Source organism: Arvicanthis niloticus, chromosome 26 (genome assembly GCF_011762505.2).
Source record: "Arvicanthis niloticus isolate mArvNil1 chromosome 26, mArvNil1.pat.X, whole genome shotgun sequence".
NCBI classification, from domain to species: domain Eukaryota; kingdom Metazoa; phylum Chordata; class Mammalia; order Rodentia; family Muridae; genus Arvicanthis; species Arvicanthis niloticus.
This window is the reverse complement of record NC_133434.1, coordinates 28,113,728-28,132,150: the sequence shown is the minus strand read 5'-3', so window position 1 is coordinate 28,132,150 and position 18,423 is coordinate 28,113,728. Positions and strand designations below refer to the sequence as shown.

The 18,423-nt window shown below is 43.0% G+C and overlaps 1 protein-coding gene across 1 annotated transcript in view; it reads left to right on the top strand.

Moving 5' to 3' along the window:
• Nucleotides 1-1,731: 1,731 nt before the first annotated feature.
• Nucleotides 1,732-18,423, top strand: part of Rab8b (RAB8B, member RAS oncogene family) — a 67,987-nt gene continuing 51,295 nt past the window's right edge. Inside the window, exon 1 of the mRNA XM_076925381.1 lies at nt 1,732-1,991. Within this exon, the coding sequence (XP_076781496.1) occupies nt 1,868-1,991 (124 nt within the window). The 5' untranslated portion in view covers nt 1,732-1,867. The remainder of the gene's footprint in view (nt 1,992-18,423) is intronic.

Below are 18,423 nucleotides of genomic sequence, written 5' to 3'. Positions count from 1 at the left end.
CAGCTTTGGCCTAAGGTACACTGTAGACATTAGATATTAAGTTAGTGGAAGCACCTGTTGCCCTCTGGGGATTGTGTGATCAATAAGTGTGAGCTAATGATACCTTTCATCTTCTTTCCACATTGAAAGTGATGGTCAATATTAGGACCAACTAAATTTCCTGCTACAATAGGACCAGCCACACAACATCACTGATATTGTTCATGGAGCCACAGGCCTTCAACATCTCAGAAGAGTTTGTCAATGTGTTCAATTAACTGTCCAGTTTCTTCTTCTTATTATTCTAATGATTAACTCCACTTCTTCCTGTAGTAACCTCTACTAGAAGGTATTTCCTTGTCTCTAAGGTAAGTTCTGTCCTAGAGGCTCTCAGATAGTTTGGTGTCAGGCAGGGCCCCTTTAATCCTCTTAAAAATTGAGAAGTCCAAAGAACTTTTGTTGGTGTGTGTGTGTGTGTGTGTGTGTGTGTGTGTCTGTGTGTGTCTGAGTGTGTTGGGGCTGTTGGTACGTAACATATTTTAAATTAAAACTGAAAAGGAATCAGAGATGAGACTTCCTGGTCCCCTTAGCCACTCCTTCCACATGATCTGGGCAGTAAACCCAGGAGCTTGATCTGTCTGGGGTTTCTGCCACTTGCAGATAAAAGAGCACTGAACAATAAAGAATTAGTCTAGGGTAATAAATAATGAAGGCTTGAATTGAATACATCAAAGTGCTATTTCCTCCCTTCCTTTTGCCACCCATTAATTGAAAGCCTCCTGAGGAGTGATAAATTTAAACACAACTAACACCTACACTTCACAGCACCTTACCAGAGTTTCAAAGCGCTTTCACGCTCAGTATTTAATTTTCACTACAACCGCTCAGTATTTAATTTTCACTACAACCGTATGAAGTAGTTTGTTTTACATTTGTATGAGAAAACTGAGATGTGTCAAGCCTGTGAGACTTCACACAGCTGTGAAGTGGCTTAGCCTAGACTAAATCCAAATCTAAATCTCTACATCTCTATGGCCAAAAGTTCCTGTCTCAGGTGAGTCTATTTTATAACTATTTTATAAGTTGTATGTAACACAAGCCTTCCCACATTCTCGATTTCTCGTTCTTTTTTTTTTTTTTTTTTTTAATCTATTCTCCAGCGAGGACCCAGGCACTGTCTATTAAGCAGAGACTCTAAAATGATCATCACATTTGGCTGTGGCCTGCAGTTCAGAAGGCACGAGTGGGAATGAAATTAGCCCGCTAATATCACCCCTTGAGCTCTATAATTGAAGGGCTGTGGCAGGGAGCCTAGGAAATGGGCAGGAACTGGAGAGGCTGGGTAATACTCTGAGAATAATGCAGACTTCGTGAACCATTGCATCTCCAAAGAAAGCTTGCCTGCTTCGGGTTCAGGCGAGTAGATGATCGAACTGAGGATTCTGCGGAACTTAGATTCCGAGGTCTTGGATTTGAAACATGCCTACAAACAAAGAAACAACAAAGTCAAGTTCTCATGTCGAAAGAAGAGGAGTCTGAAACGAAACGTTTTTTTTTCCTTTAAGGGCAGAAACTCCTAACGCACCATTCCACATCGCTCAGATTTGTTTTACAGGGGGGTTGTTCGGCCAGTTCGGGCCAGGCACACCCGCGGCTCTCCCAGAGTACTACAAATCCCATAAAGCCGCGCGGCGCGGAAGGTGATGACAAAGCATGGGCAGATTGGCTGGAGCGGGGAGGGACGAGCCTGTCGCCTCAAGGGGGCGGGGCGAGAGGCGGGGCGGGGCGCGGGTGGCTTGGCGGACACGCCCCCTCGCCTGAGGCCCCCTCCGCGCCGCTTTCCACCGCCTCCTTGCTCTAGGCGGTCAGAGAGGGCCGGAGCGAGAAGATGGCGAAGACGTACGATTATCTGTTCAAGCTGCTGCTCATCGGCGACTCCGGCGTTGGCAAGACTTGCCTCCTGTTCCGCTTCTCAGAGGACGCCTTCAACACCACCTTTATCTCCACCATCGGTGAGGGAGCGGCCGCGGCCCGGGACGGGAGCTGAGACGCGGGGGGCGGGTACCTGGGGGCCTGGGAGAGGGCACGCGAGGGCTTGGCGCCCCGAGAAGGGGACCCCGAGGGGCCGCCGAGAGGGCAGTGCGAGCCGGCGAGGCTCAGAGAGACGGGTGGGGACGCGGAACTGCGGACGGACGAAAGGGAACCAGAGCAATCGGAAACCAGGGGTGTTGGGGACACGAGGGGGCTCCGGGGCGGAGGCGGAGGCGTCCCAGAGGGACAGAGTCGGGGGAACACAGGAAATCGTAGGGAAAGAGAGAAGGAGGGGAGAATGGAAACGAACATGGATTAGAAAGACAGGAAAGAGGAAGGGAATGTGAAGAGGGACATGAAGGGTCGAGGACTTAAGAAAGAGGGGCTTCCAATGAAGTAAAGGGGCAGTGGACGCCAGGGAGAAGAGGCGTGAGACTAGGAGGCGGTCAGCAGGGAATTGAGGGGAATGAATGAATGAATGGTCAGGAAGCAAGACATGAAGCGATCTTGGCTATAAAGGTGTCAACAGAGATGCCAAGAGAAAAATGCAGACGAAAATTGTAGGTGGGAGAAGGGCTCAGGAGGACCCGAGGGCGATATGAGGCTACTTGGTGGAGAAAGTGAAGGAGAGTGTTAACTAGAAAGAAGGGGAAGCAGCGGATGGAGTGCAGGGGTTGAGAGATCAGAGCGGAAATGGAAAACGCGGGGCTCAGGACTTTCCCTAGTAACTGGGAACACTGGTTTTCATTTTCTCTTGACATCTTTGAATCAAGAAGATTTAAAAAGTGACTAATGATGGAGTAATGTCTACAGGGTGTTAAAATCTTTTGAGTGTTTATAGGAATTAGAGGGGCTGGGTACTTTAGGGGGGATGATGTGGTTAGAAATTTATTGTTCACCGCTTTACTTCGTGTCTTGGGAAGCAGCAGTAGTTTCTGAACTTTCTAATTTCTTGAGCTTGAGTAGTTAGTAACGTCTAAGCCAAGAGATTGACTGTAAGTCCCGCCTGCCTCCCTGTGTAGTTTCCTTTGGTTCTACTTTGTAGGTGAATCATAACATACTGTATTATTTCCCAATTACTTCTAATTGGTTCAAGAAAAAAAATTTTTCCACTCTTCACTGGGAGCTGTCCTTCTTGTGTCTGTAGTAAAAGACACTGTGTGCAGGTAAACAGGGTCTTTAAGTTGTAAACTGATTTTAAACCTTCAGTAGAACGGTCTTACCATTATTTCCTTTTTTAAATAGCTACAGTCAATTAAGTGTCCCACTCATTAGCTTTTTGGTTGTCTGGGGAATCTTTCTGGCCTCTAATACTACCCAAGTAATGGGGAAACTGGTGTGTTGACAATAAGTATGTTTAAGGGGCTGGAAAGACACCTCGGTGGTTAAGAGTACTCGCTGCTCTTACAGAGGTACCAGGTTTGGTTCATAGCACTCACCTGGCACCTCATACTGCCTATAATTCTAATGGAATCCAACACCCTCTTCTGGCTTCCGTGGGGACTAGACCTTTACATGGTGTACATACATTTATGCAGGAAAAAAACACTTAAATACTTGAATTAAAACCAAAACAAAATCTATGTTTAACTATTTGTGGCATTTTAAAATAAGTGACATTTTAAAAGTAGGTATAGTGCACTTTCCAGTGTAAGCATTGGTAAAGACTCTCCTTAGTTTATTCTGATTTTTCTCCTACAGACTGAATGGAGATCAGGGTGTTCTGATGTCTGGGCTTAAGGAAGTTTGAGTTGCAAGTTCTTGGCAGTTAGTCTTGAGTTGGACTTTTCTGAGGAAGCAGATTTTAAATGTCATCTCTCATCTCGCAAGTGTATTTGTAAGAGGCTTGTTGAAAGCTGGTACAGCAACTAAAGGACATGCATTTTTGGTACCAATTTCAAAACCCCAAATAACTCTTTCAGTGTCGAATGCGTATTTCAGTATAGATTGTAAAGGACAGTTTCTAAGAAGTTAAGGGTGGGGGATATCCTCTGTTCCATGTGTGACCTTCTCAGAACTTCCCTCCTGCCTTGAAACTGAGTAAGTCTGAGGCAAGAGAGATGGCTCAGCAGCTAAAAGTACCTGCCGCTCTTCTAGAGGACCCAAGTTTAGTTCCCAGCACCATAGCAGGTGGCTCACAAATTCCTGTAGGCCTATAACTCCAACTGTAGGACTCCTGCCGTCTCCTCCGGCCTCTCTGGGCAGCTGCACTCACATGTACACATCTCCCACACAGGTGCACACAGGGACACAGAAACTTTTTTAAAAGGAAAAAAAATGAAAAGAAAGTGAATAAATCTCACTAACCTAGCATGTTAAATTCCTTGGATTCCTCTGCAGGATTTACTGGCTCCCTACTTCACCCCCCTCCACTTTGTCCCCCATTTCTTGTAAGGACCTTTTTAACACTGTCTTTTAAAAATGACTTTTCTTGGCTAGGGGTTGAACTGAATTATATAGTATATGCTTAATGTGGATGAGGCCTTGGACTTAATCCCTAGCTATTCCCTCCCCAACGTGTGTGTGTGTGTGTGTGTGTGTGTGTGTTGTATTATATTTCACACTTTAAACATTACATTTAAAGCATTAAAGCAGGTGTCCTTCGACAGCTCAGATTAGATGTGTATTACATGGTGAGCTCATGGGAACTCTTGGTCTTTGTACTTTCTGTGTGGTGAATGTGGTAAAAAATAGTGTCAAGCTGTGTCTTCAGTTGATGGGAGGAGGGAAACTCCCATACCTTTTACTTAGCCCCAGAACTCCAACAGGAAGTGGTAGCAGCCAGAGAACTTACCTACCTGACAGCAAAATGCTCTGCAGTTGCAATTACGCTCGAACAGTCAGGTGAAGTTCGCACCACTCTCGTGAAAAGTTCCACAGACTCCCGACTGACCACAGGCACCAACTTGAAGTGCTCACTCATTTCTAGCAGCAGTGTCACTCCCGCCAAGCCCCCACACCACACCTCCAATATAAAGTTGTTTTGGTGACAGTTGGTGACCCTTCTTTTCCTATTTAATTCAATTTAAGTGCCCATTTGTGTGAAGTCCTGGGCTTTCCTGTGACTGGGCTTGACAAGGTCTTCTTGTAGTATTGCTACAAACTTGATAAGCACCACGCCCTGGAAAGATCCCTTCTGAGGGCCTGTGTTTGTATGCATTTGGCAGATATATCCATGTCTGCTTTTTACTATGAGGATATGCTTTTGTTTTAATTGTGCATTGCTGGTGTTTGTTTAAAAACAGTTCTTTCGTCTTTAGACCGTGGATGGGGTTCCATCATCATGAGCGAGGAGATAATCATTTTGATTTAGGTTCAGTTGTCTCAGATATTCTTTTCGTTTCTCTAAGATTTGCCACTTGGAGTCCTTTCTGTTCTTTGCTGTGGTAAAAGGTAGATTTTCTTTCACGTGACTTTCTGGAAATCTCTTAGTCTATTAGTCAGATAATCCTTGCAAACCATTGAGTAAAGATGAGTTAGTCACTTGAAATTACAGGCCTAATGCCTCAGGCCAACTAACTAGCTTTTTCGTTCAAATGTTAGAAAATTTAAAAAGCTTTAGATTGGCTCCAACCCCTCCCCTTATACAATCATAATTAACATTCAGGTGAATACTTTTAAATATTAAGATAGAAATGGTGAAACTATGTCACTCTATATTATGTTTCCTGAAGGTTGTGGGTGCATTTTAATATGGATTTGAGAGCACCCTGACATCCTGAAATGACCTTGTATTGAACAAGGTGCTGGTAGAACAGAAAGGACTCAGCTCTGTCCGGCAGTGGGACCTTCTAAGCTGATTCTCTTCCCTGTCTCTCCTCTGCCCTGCCCCCTTCTTCCTGTTCGGTATTTCCTGAGTGGTTTCATTATTTAGTGTAGTCATTGTTTGACGTGGAGAGAGTTATAGAAATTATCTACTTTATGCCTGCCTCAGCTTTTTACGTCTACATTTACAAATGCAAATCCCTCATCTCCAGTAGAGCCACTGCTGACACTCCAACCAAACGGGCTTCTTTGTCTCCTTCATCATTGGATGAGTGTGATCCTCTCCGTGAATCCACATCTTCCTGAGACTAGTTGGACTTGCACACGTGTCTGTCAGTGTGGGAAGTTAAGGTGTTTCCACCTTGGTTAGCACTCTGCTAAGGGATGGGCCTGAGAGACTCTGTACAGGAATAACTCAGCATATAGCCTTTGCTCTTTCTTCCAGGCCTGGAGTTTCAGGTCAGGAGACCATAGTGTACCCTGCCATTAACATTCCTTCCACGTGTGAAATAACTCATCAAGTCATTTCATAGCCCCACACTGGTAATTGTTGATGTGAAATGCCAGCCAAGCACTCTTAGGCACACCGTTGTGTCTACACCATTGCAGTCTCCAGGCTCTTTTTGCCTTTGAGTCAGTTTATCCAGTGTAGCCCGTGAGCCAGGCTGGGCCTGCAGCCTGCTTTGTGCTAAGAATGTTTTCTTGTTTTGTTTTTAACATTTTAAAAGAAGTTATTAAACATAAGAACAATAAGGAATATGCAGTAAAGACCATCTGTGACCCACCTAACTGGTCCTTCATAGAGCAAGTTTCGTGACCCTTGCTTAAAATGGAAAGCTGCTTTTGGTTGGTCTCATGTCAAAACTTTTATCAAGACTCACTGGCTAAATAACCAACTGTCATATTTACATTTTTATCCAAAATGATGTCAACATCTGGCAGAGCATGAGCCAGATACATGGAAGAATTTGATTCTTATTTTCATAGTTGTTTTCCTTGGTTTCAACTTCTCAAACTAAAATACCAAAGAGCATGCAAGTTCAAATGGAACAGTTTGTGCATAAAGCCTATTTTAATGTCATCATGTTCTTCCAGGGCTTTGAGTAGACTTCACATGTCAGTGCTAGTGTTGATAGCAGTGTTAGTTTGTGGTGGGTGATAAAGGGTTACCCTCCTCTCCCTGATGGGTGTTCCAGTCCATGAAAAAAAGCTTTTCTAGAAATGCAGGCATGGGGACAAATATGGATTTGTCTTAAGTGTTCTTTAATAACGAACCTCAGCCACCCTTCGACAGGCAGCTGGGGGTGGGTGGGTTTACTTGGCAACAACAACAACATTGTCTGTATCTACTGAAAAATGAACCTGGAGGGCAGTCAACTTGGATATTGTTTAAGAGGAAAATAAGTTTAGTCTTCAAAGACCAAGACAAGTGTAACAGTCGACTTTGTCACTGACTCTTAGAACTGAATCAGGAAGGATAGTAGGAGCTGCCCGCTTGGTCTGAGCTGCCTCAGAGTCAGTTCAGCCTGCCCGTGTACAGAGCAGCGCGTCTGTGTGCTGTAACTGGCTCCTCGGACAGTTTGCAGACAAGGATACTCATAGCAGCATGAAAGAGGACTCCATATGAGGGACCAGGAAGTGAGTCTGATTGTGGAGTCTGAGATATGTGTAGCTGTGGAAAGATGAATCGAAAAATGCAGACTATCAACTGCTCCTGCCTGGGTCAGAGTGCAAACTCTGGGTCAGGTAGGGGCCTCAAATCAGGGCCCTGAGTGGGAGGGGGAAGAGGGGGTGTGGACCTTGGCCCACTGGCTGGAGGGAATAACCGTGCCTCTGCTTCGTTGTTCTCATTACCACGCTGGAAGAATCTTGCCCTCAAGATAGGCTGTACTTTTCTTAGAAAAACACAAACTTATGGTCAGTTAAAAGATAACTAAGCCGTGTTCTGGATCATCTAAAATAGACTTACTGTATCTAGATAAGGCTTGTGTCTAGATGAGTCCACTTACAAACCAGGCACGGTGGTCAAGGATGTGTGGTGGTTACAGTATTTGAAAATGGAGCCCTCATCAGGACTCTGTTTTCATGAATAAACCCTTGGTCATTTTTCAGTTCCTAGGTGTGTGAAACAGAGTGCTTCAGCTGTGGTGTAGGGAAGATGGCATGATGAATTAAGGGGTGCAGCAGGTCCAGAGTCAGGTCTGGGTTTGTATCTTCTTCCTAGATTTGTAGCCTTGGGTGAGTAGGTTGTTCCAGGCCTTTTGTTGATTCATCTTTGGTGGAGTGTGGTCATTTGTGTGTGTTTTTCAGGGCCTGAGAGTTTCCCAAGGCAGAAATCAAGCCAGAGACACTTAGTAAATCTCCAGGGCCTACTTTATAGGATGGTGCGGTGGATGAACGGGTAGATGGATGAATTGTGACGAGTTCTGGACTGTAAAGAAAGCATTGTGTGAATTTGTTGTTCTTTCATGGAGTTAGACATGACTAGATTATATCTGAATTAAGATAAAATGTTTTATCTGGCTGGTTAATATAGAAATGCTCTCCTCTTGTGTGACATGCTGTTTACCTTCCTGTAATCAGTTTTAGAATCTGAGAGAGTTCACTTGTCCCTTACTGTGCATAACAAGCCATTTTAACACCCTGCTTCCAACCCCCCACTTTCAGAAATACCAAACAGAAAATGAGTGAAATCACTGGGTTTGCATTAGAAGAGCATCTCAGCTTTGTCTCTGCCCATTAGCTTCAAACAATGCAACAGATGCCTGTTAACGGTTTCATGCCCATTTTTAATTAGCAGATGGAGCTGTGTTTGTGTCTGTGTTCTGCATAGCACTTGTCTGAGTCACAGGGAAGTGAGTAGATTAGGAATGGCCTGGGCTTTGGGGCTGAATACACCTAAATTCTATTTTGAAACATTTAATATATATATATATATATATATATATATATATATATATATATATATATATTCTATTTCAATTTTGTAGCATGGGGATAGCCTACGTCTAAGGAAAACTAATATGTGCAGTTATGTTTTCTATCATTACGAAGGGGAAGCAATGACTATTATATGGTTTCAGTGAAATTGCAATTTTGTGGCATTTCTTATGAGGTAAATTTCTTTAAGGACTCAGCTTAGTCCTTCTCCATAGCATCTTGAGGGATGCTTAGCTGGGCTGAAGTGACTTCAGAACGGAGTGAGGACTATTATTGCACGCTGTGTGTGGGGGTGCAGGTACTTGGGGTGTGGCCTGCTGGAGTGCTGCATTTTGTGGAGATCTGAAGCCCTGTCCGAGCTCAGTAAGATGGAGGATGCTGATGGATTTCTAACATCTGTCATGGGCAAGTGGGGGTGGCACCTTCCTACACATAGGCTATTTTCTGACATGAGCAGGTAGCTGTTGGTTGTGCAGCATGCTATGACTAAACATTAGATATTACTGTTGACAAACATTAGACAAGGATTATTAGATTTATTGTATGTAATGATGTATTCTTTTTCTTTAAAAAAACGGTTTATTTTTTCTTTGTGTGTCTATTTGAGTTTATATACATATGATGCAGGTTCTTGTAGAGGGCATCACATCTTTGGAATTTCAGTTACAGGTGGTTGTAAGTGCTCTAAACCTCCAAGCCATCTCTGCAGCACCCCCCTTTTAAATTCTTTTCTTACACATTACATCCTGACTGCAGTTTCCCCTCCCTCCACTCCTCCCAGTTCACCCCCCTCTTCCCCAGATCCACTCCACTTCTGTTTCCCTTCAGAAAAGAGCAGGCCTCCCAGGGCTATCAACTGAATATAGGCCATAACAAGTTACAGTAAGATTAGGCACAGGCTCTCAATATCAAGGCTGAACCCACTAGGAGGAAAAGGGTCCTGCTGTTAGGAGGTCCACAAGAATACCAGCCTACACAACCATAACATATATGTAGAAGTCTTAGCTCAGACTCACACGTGATCTGTCACTGTCAATTCAGTCTTTGTGAGCCCCGGTTTAGTTGAGTCTGTGGGCTGTGTTCTCATGGTGTCCTCGACCCCTCTGGCTCCTGAGCTCTGCTTAACATTTGGCTGTGGGTCTCTGCATCTGCTCTCATCTGTTGCTGGATGAAGCCTCTCTGGTGACAATTGGGCTAGGCACGGATCTATGAGTATAGCAGAATATCATTTGGAATCATTTCATTGGCTTTCTCTTACCAGTCATGTGTGGTTCTATTCTAGGTCTCTGGGTTATCCAGCCTCTAGTTCCTGGCCATCTAAGCAGTGTCAGGTATGGGCTCCCTTTCATGGCGTGGGCCTCAAGTTGGACTAGTTATTCGTTGGCCACTCCCACAAGTTCTGCACCACCATTACCACAGCACATCTTGCATGTAGGACAAATTGAAGGTTGAAGATTGTGTGGCTAGGTTGATGTCCCAGTCCCACCGCTGGAAGCCTTGTCTGGTTACAGAGGATGGCTGGTTTGGGCTCCCTGTTCCCCATTACTAGCAGTCTTCTCTAGAGTCATCCTCATAGATTCCAGGGAGTTTCCACTACACTAAGTTTCCACATTGTCCCCCAAATGCCTCCCAGTTCCAGTTGTCTCTCCCGTGACTCTCTTCTCCACCCATTCTTCCACCCCCACATCCTTTTGATTCCTTCTGATCCCTCCTTCTTCTAGGATCAATTTTTACATGAGGGGATTTTTCTTATTTCGAACTGAACGAGTAAGAACTGGAAAGGAATTGGCTTCTTTGAGACAGATGCTAATGCATTTGATGCTTAGTTGCTCAGAGCTTCCTTGAGGAAGCCACACGGAATGTTAGAAGGGTTTCCCCAGCGGCTCTGCATGCTGCCTTCTTTTGCAGCCTTACCTGTAGGAGCTAGCACAGCTAATTAGGCACTCTGGTGTTTACCTGTCTTGAACCTTTGGGCATTTCCCAGGGAGCTCTTATCTTCTTCAGTCCAGAATTTTATTTCTTGGTGCCCAGAATAAAGGCTAACTCTGCATGGCATCATGTTCGTCAAAGTTAGGTGCCGAGTTACTAACAGACCACAGTGGCAGTTGGCAGCTTGTGGCAGGCAGCATGGCATGATTGCAGAAGCAGAGCTAGATATGGGATCCCACTTCATCATGATAAACCAGCCACAGCGAGATTAGGCAATGTGTAGCGTTCCAAAGCTTTCGGCTGCCAGAGTTTGAACTGACAGGGCTTCTCACATCGTATTTAATTTTGTTGTTTTGTTAAAGAACTAGGCAGTAATTATTTTAATAAATCATAGATATTTTTCCTGATGTATAAAGTAGAAGGATGCCTGGTCTACAGAGTGAGTTCCAGGATAGCCAGGGCTACACAGAGAAACCCTGTCTCAAAAAAAACCAAAAATAAATAAATAAATAAATAAATAAAATAAAAAATAAAATAAAATAAAGTAGAAGGACAGTCTTAGAGTTTGATCAAATTCTGTTTTGAAATATAGGGTGAACTAATTCAAAGTTGAATTATACGTTTAGTTTTTACGACATGATGCAATGTTTATCTGGAATAGGTGTTATGAAATATTCATTATCTCCATAAGCACATGCAGATTCTTGAAGTCCATTAGAAAGCTGAAAAGCTTGCATTGTGAGATACCAGTGGGCAGCAGTACCCTGTTTGTTATGTATAAATCTGGATGGGTGAGTTGCTGTGTATGGTTTCAACAAGGAATTCTTTACCTTTTTTTCTTCTAAAAAGACTCTGATAAAATCTTTGATACAACTCAGAAAACAACTCTTTATTGAGAGTTCTCTATTCCATGTTTGAAATGCCTTAGCTCACTTTCTCATTTCACTGACCATGTTAGCACCTCACTCCTACCGGACTTGGGGAGAAGGCTTGGTCTGGTGGAGGGAAAGACAGAAGATCGTCCCCTTCCACTGCTTTCTCCGGTTCCTTCTTTAGTGTCTTACTTCATGGTGCAGCTAAAGTAAACCACTGAATGGGGAGTTAGGATCTCCTGCCCAACAGTCTGAGAATCAATAGTGACTTTTGCTGGCTACTACTCTTTCATATTGTTTAGAGATGGATGGTAAAAATTCATGTTTGTCTTAGTCCCAGTAGCAATGAACAATGGCATGTGAATGAGGCTGTTGCCACGGAGGATCTGAGTGGGTGCATTTCCTATTTTATTTACTTTCATTTTTTTAAAATTTTCTAGTTTTACAGTATAAAAATTTTATGTAAAAATTGAAATTGCTAATTTCCTATATATAAAATTCCACTGTAAATTAAAATATAAAACTTGCATTACCATTAAAAATGTTTCCATGTCTTGGTCTCTCAGCCTTCAACCCTGATAAATACTATTACATGATAAATTTAGATTGTGTTCTCCCTTAATTTACCATGTTTTTTTGTTTAAATGCTCTCTTAGTTACTGTAACTATAGCCTATAGTATTGTGCAACACAATGGCTTCCAGCTTCCTTCCAGTTAAAGACATTTTCTTGAAATGTAAAATGGGAGGGGGGCAGTCCTCCAGACTAATGATCCAATTTTACTATGAAACATAGGGTGGAGTTCTTAAAGATTGATTTTGTTTGTTTATGTGCATCTGCATGAGTTTTATATGCACCACCTGTGTGAGGGTGCCTGAGGAAGTCAGGTTCCCTGGAACTGGAATTGCGAGCAGTTGCGTGCTGCCTGATGTGGGTGCTGGAACTGAAACTAGGTCCTCTGCAAGAGCAGGACACCTTTTTTTTCCTTTTCTTTCTTTCTTTATTTTTTTTTTTTTTTATGTGTTTGTGGCTGTGTTTCTTTTTTTTTTTTTTTTTTTTTTTTTTTTTTTTTTGGTTTTTCAAGACAGGGTTTCTTTGTGTAGCCCTGGCTGTCCTGGAACTCACTCTGTAGACCAGGCTGGCCTCGAACTCAGAAATCCGCCTGCCTCTGCCTCCCGAGTGCTGGGATTAAAGGCGTGCGCCACCACTGCCCGGCCAGGACACCCTCTTAACCACAGAGCCATTTCTTTCATCCCCTCAACTGCTTAAAAATGGAAATGTTAGTTTAGTTTTTCTGTTTATCTGGAAGAGATATCACATAGCACTCATCTCCTTAAGCACACTCATGGAAACTCCATTAGGAAAGAGTGATGACTGGCTGTACAGTTATTTGTTAATTGCTTGTAAATTCAGCCCTCCATCCGTTATTGCACAAGCTCCTCTCAAAGACCTTATGCTGGTTGCTTCCTCAGCAGAAAAGGAAAAAAAAAAAAAAAAGGCTTCCTTGTCTTCAAGGTTCCCCTGCAGCCCCATTTTGTCAGCCTAGAAAGAAAAATGGATTTTTCTTATCATTTTCAGCTAATGACAATGCCTTTTTCTCACTAGTGGGCCATAATGTTTGGTTGACATGAAGGCAGAGTGAAGAAGCCTTAGGCAATTCAGGCTCCTGTAGACTGGCTCAGTGTTTGTAGCACTGAAGAGATTGGTGCTTTTGAATCCCGTCTTTAGCATTGGCTTTCCTTTCTTTCATGTCTCATTTGCCTTCAATGTTGTTGCTTCAAAAGAAACGACTAGTTAAGCATACAATCAGGATGCGGTTAACATCTGGGGAAGAAAAGGAAGGGATTGAACTCAGAGAGATCTGGACTCCAAGGACATGTTGACTTTCTGCTTACTTTTGGATTTGCAAAAGCAGCAGCTGGAATTGGTTAAGAATTGAGCTGGATCTTATTGCTTCGGAAGTTGCACAGGGAACCCAATAGTTAGTGACTGCTGGCATTTTCTACGGATTTCAGTGTATTGAGCATTTAGGCCTAGATACAATCCCTTTCAGTGGTCTGGAATAAATGTGTAATGATCCCACAAACCCTTGAGAAGTGTGCTGTCTGGGAACATGAACAAGTCTCCTTAACAGGCCCTGGCAGCAGCTAATGTGGGTGTGCATATGCTATCTGTTGGCTTGGGAGGTCAGGGGACTTGGCCACCCACCTAGTTCCTTAGGAAGCAATCAAATCTGTACACGGCAGAGTGGGAGCAGGAGGGGACAGTACTTAATTCTGAACCCTGGGGCAAAGGGACTAATTATACCACAAATCTCTGCATTGTCTTTCCATGGTGCCATTTGTTTGTTTTATTTATGTGTGCTTGGCCTTATATAGACTATAATTTGCTAGGAACAGCTACCTTAATTGTAAGCTTCTTTCCTTCCGCAAGTCAGGTTTAATCTTCCTGTAACCTGTCCTTTTTTAGGGAGTGAAATTCTACCTAACTCTGGCTCTGTTTAGAAAACCCTGTTTGGCAAAGTTTTCCTTAGTGGTATTGTAGAGTAGACCTGCACCTGATTTTTTGCTAAGTCTGAGTCTCCAGCATGCCACTGTGAGCCGGAACAAAGGGAAGTCTGGGCCTCTAAACTTGATGTGACAAGTCCACTTACTTTGTCGTATGAACTTGCACCTGGGCGCTCAGCCACCAGAGGCTCAGTTTATACAGTGCATGTCTGTATCTTTCGGCTTCTGGGAGGCTAGAAACAGAGCTGAAGGCCTCCTCCAGGCAGGCCACTGGTGTCCCAGAGAACACAGTGGCAGCAGTATGGACCGTGGGGAAGATGCTCATCACATAGCTTCAGGTAAGTCAGAAGTGAACCTTCTGGGTGTTTCTTTGTGGACAGAAGGAGCTCTTGCTCTAGAAAAGTCTAAGGTCTCTTTCAGAGCTCTGATCCAAGTTATAATCAGTGGACAAAGTGGGAGAGTAGACAGAAAAACCCCAAACAGTTCATGTAAAAGAATTAGGGCTTTTGACCTGGAAACCCCCAAGTTCAGCTCCTGATTTTAACACTTCCTGTTTGAGATCCTATGGTAAATTATTCTAACATTTTCTTAATTGATAAAGGAAACAACTCCCCATTAGGACTTTTGTTTTGAGAAAAAGATGCATTGTCGTGTGTAGCGTAGCTTTGAAACTAGACACACACGCCTGTGTGCACACACAGAGTTTTATGTAAGAACTGTATAAATCAAGTCAATTCCAGTTCACCATGGATAAGCCTAGACAGCTAAATGAACCCTGGAAATCTTTGGGGACTTAATTGACTAGCATTTGCTTTTTATAAGAACTAACATTCACAGAGTGCTTACTGTATATCAAGTGCTATTTTAGACATTAACATTTTTCATGGACTGATCTATTGAATCATTACAGTATTATGGTCTGTTATCACCCCACTTTCTAAATGAGATAATCAAGGCACATTAGTTGAGGCACAGTTGATTTTTTTATTTTTGACATGTCTTTCTGGCAAGCAGATTTTTTTTTTAATTGTCCATCTTTAAAGGAGACAGCATGTCATAAGATAAGCTGGATGACTGCTTTTTTTCTCCTATGTGTCCTCCCCAAGTTCTTCAGCCTGCTCAATCTCTGCTCCCTCTTCTCAGCAGAGGCCCTATCATAATGTCATCTAGTAAAGCATTTAACATGGACTGACGAGCAGTAGGTCAGTGAATGCTGAGGTCTTTTTGATTTACCAAGGAACTTAAGAGACCCGTATTAGGATGGATTCTGTAATCTACGGGTAGGAATTGTATGGGCTTATTGTAATTAGGTGTGTGTCAGTGTTCTAGAAAATTAGTCTAGAAACTTTGGGACTGTATATATTTTTATGAAGCTATTATTAGAAATATATTGTCTAGATGCATCTCTCAAATGAAGGTGATTGGTCCCAACCTCACCTGACATAAGGAGGCACCCACGAGCAGCCCCTGACCTCTACATGACAGTGTAAGCAGAAATTTCTTGATCTTCCTGCTACTGTATAATCTCAAGGGAGTGTGAATCTGGCTGGAAACACAAACAAAAACAACCATATTGACTGGACCGTCCAGAAGGGACAGATATTTCAGTTTAAATATTCTTAGCTCTATACTCTCTAGTAGGGCTCTGGATTTTAAGTACAGTGAGTTTTGCATTGAAGTCTCTTGAATTTTAATGAATTTGTTTGCATACATGAATTTGAACAATACATTCAATCTTGAAATAGTGTAGCCAATTTTAATGGAGTGAATTACTCAACTTGAAAGCTAGTTAATAGGTTTTTCTTTATTTAATAATCAAGGCAATGACACTTTAATCTTAGAAAAGTTGCTAATTATGCTTTTATAGCATCAATACATGGTATTAATTTTTTTTGTAATCATTAAGCTGTCTTATTAGGAGAATTAAGGCAGCAGAAGTGTCAGCGTAAGCATAAAGCACAGTTCCCTCTGAATGTCCTCCTCTGAGGGTATCTAGTAGACCTGGTTCTATGCACAGGGCATATAGTATCATGGTTCTATGCATAGGGCATATAGTATCGTGGTTCTATGCACAGGGCAGACAGAAAAGCCTAACTGTGCTTATTCTTATATAAACTTGTTTTGGACCAGGAAGCTAAGGTGAGAACTTAAAAGAGTTTTTAAACATTAAAGATAGCTAGCTGGGAGGGGAAGATCTGGGAGGAGTTGAGATATGACATACATTATATGGAATTCTCAAAGAATTAATAAAGACTTTAAAAAAAAAAAAGATAGATAGCTTGGGGTGGTACACTCACCTTTAATCCCAGTGGCCTATAAATATAACCCTAGTACTCGGGAGGCTGAGGCAAGAGGATCTTAAGTTGGAGGCCAGCTTGAATTATATAGGGAGTTCCAGGCCAGCCTGGGCTGGATGATGATGAGAGGATGGACTGATGGATGGATGGATGGATAGATAATCACAATGGGTGGAGGGATGGATCATCTGGGGCTTAAGGGGAGTATAATGTTTTATTCTGACTGTAGTTGAAAGGGTTATGTTGTAATACATTTGGCTTATAATTTTAAAGACTATGGTTGATTTTAAGAGTTCATTTTGGAGTTCAAAAGCACCAAGCAAGACAAAAAAACCATGCCATGGATCTCTTTGTTTTGGTTTATTTCCCAAAATTGTGATTCATCTAGAAAAGTGTCTTGTTAAAAATTTTAAGGTATTTGGGCTGAAGAGATGGCTCACTGCCTGCTGTAGGACCGGATTTCAGATTCCAGCACCCACATAAAAGCTGAAGGATGTGGATACTTGCTTGTAACCCATGTTCTGGAGGCAGGGGCAGGGATCTTTAGGACAAGCTGGATAGGCTGGGTTCAGTGAAAGACTGCTTCTTTATGTAAAGTGGAGAGCAATTGAGAAAGGCAGCAGATGTCTACCTCTGGCCTCTGCACATGCAGACACCATCCAGATTCATGTGCAAAAACAATGTTCAGATGGTCTGAGGTTTGCTTTTGAACAAAGTGTGAAGGTTTATGATGATGGTTCAGTTACTGCTCAGTACTGAACAATGGAATGTGCTTCAAAGGGTGAGGCTAGCAGCTCCCAGGAGAAGGGCAGGCACCATGACCTGCATCTTCAGAACCTTTTGTCAGATGCTCAGGCACACAGGTCCAGGACCAGCACTTTATACAAGGGCCTCCCCAGGAAAGGCTCTTGAGTACATCAGTAGTGATTCCTCTTGTTTGACACGTGCACATACTTCAAAGGCTGCATGGTTATCATGTTGTTGCTTAGAACCATTCTCTAGATGTCAGATAAAAATCAACCTGGTTTTGTTTTTCCACTCCGAGTGTTGATGTAGTCAGTGTCTGCTGACTGCACCAATTCCCCTGCAGATATGCACAGTTCTTAGTGTAGAGGAAGCCTCCAGTAAATGTTGAGTGACTGGCCGGTTGACACCAAGTGTATCTTCAGCATCCTCACCACTGTGACCCCCTCTCTGTCTCCTTCACCTTTTGTTCTCGGGAACCATTGCTATCTTAGTTGATTTTCCTGGTACTCCACCTTTTCACTCTCCTTCCTTCTTCTGTCTTAGCTGGTTCTTTTTGCTCTGCTTTCAACTCCCTCAAAATCTGCTCCATTCTTTAGTTGGTTATCCTCTTGAAAGATTTCTTGTCAGTTCACTCCATTTACTAAGCCTCAAAATCCTGCTCTGTTTTCTTCAGAACTCTTATGGCCTGTCGTAGCCAGTGGCTTGCTCAGTATCTGTGCCCTGAGGCCTCTCTTCAGTGCTTGGCACCCTTTATCACCCACCATCAGCTCCAGAATTGTCTGTTCCCCAGCCTCCCCCACCTAACTGTGCCTTCTGTTGCCATTGGTAGTTTCATTTTGCCTTGTAATTAAAGCTGTTTTCCAAGTGATTTTTCTCTTTTGGAAATTAGACACACTTTAATGCAATTTATAATCCTGCTCGGTGTGTGATTCTTGCACTAATGTCCGTCCCTCCTACCAGCTTGCCAACCCCATGAGCATGGGAAGCAGATGTTTTGCTTTTCTTTGTTGGCTCTCTAGCAGTCAGTCCAGTGCTTGTCGTGTTGTACATGTTCAGAAATATTTTTTAGGGGGTGGCAAGATAGTTGGGCAGGTAAAAGCACTTATTGCTAAGCCTCCCAATCTGAGTTTGATCTCTAGGACACCCATGGTGGAAGGAAAGAACCAGTTCCCATGTGCCATGGTGTGTGTGTGTCTGCGTGTGTGTGTGTGTGTGTGTGTGTGTGTGTAATACATGTGCAAATTAATAAATTAATAAAATATAACTAATTGAAAAAGTCCTTGTGAGTGAGACAACTTTGCCTCGTTACATGTTACTCCCTGACTTTCTATCTTACATTCCTGTCTTCTCCCCAGTT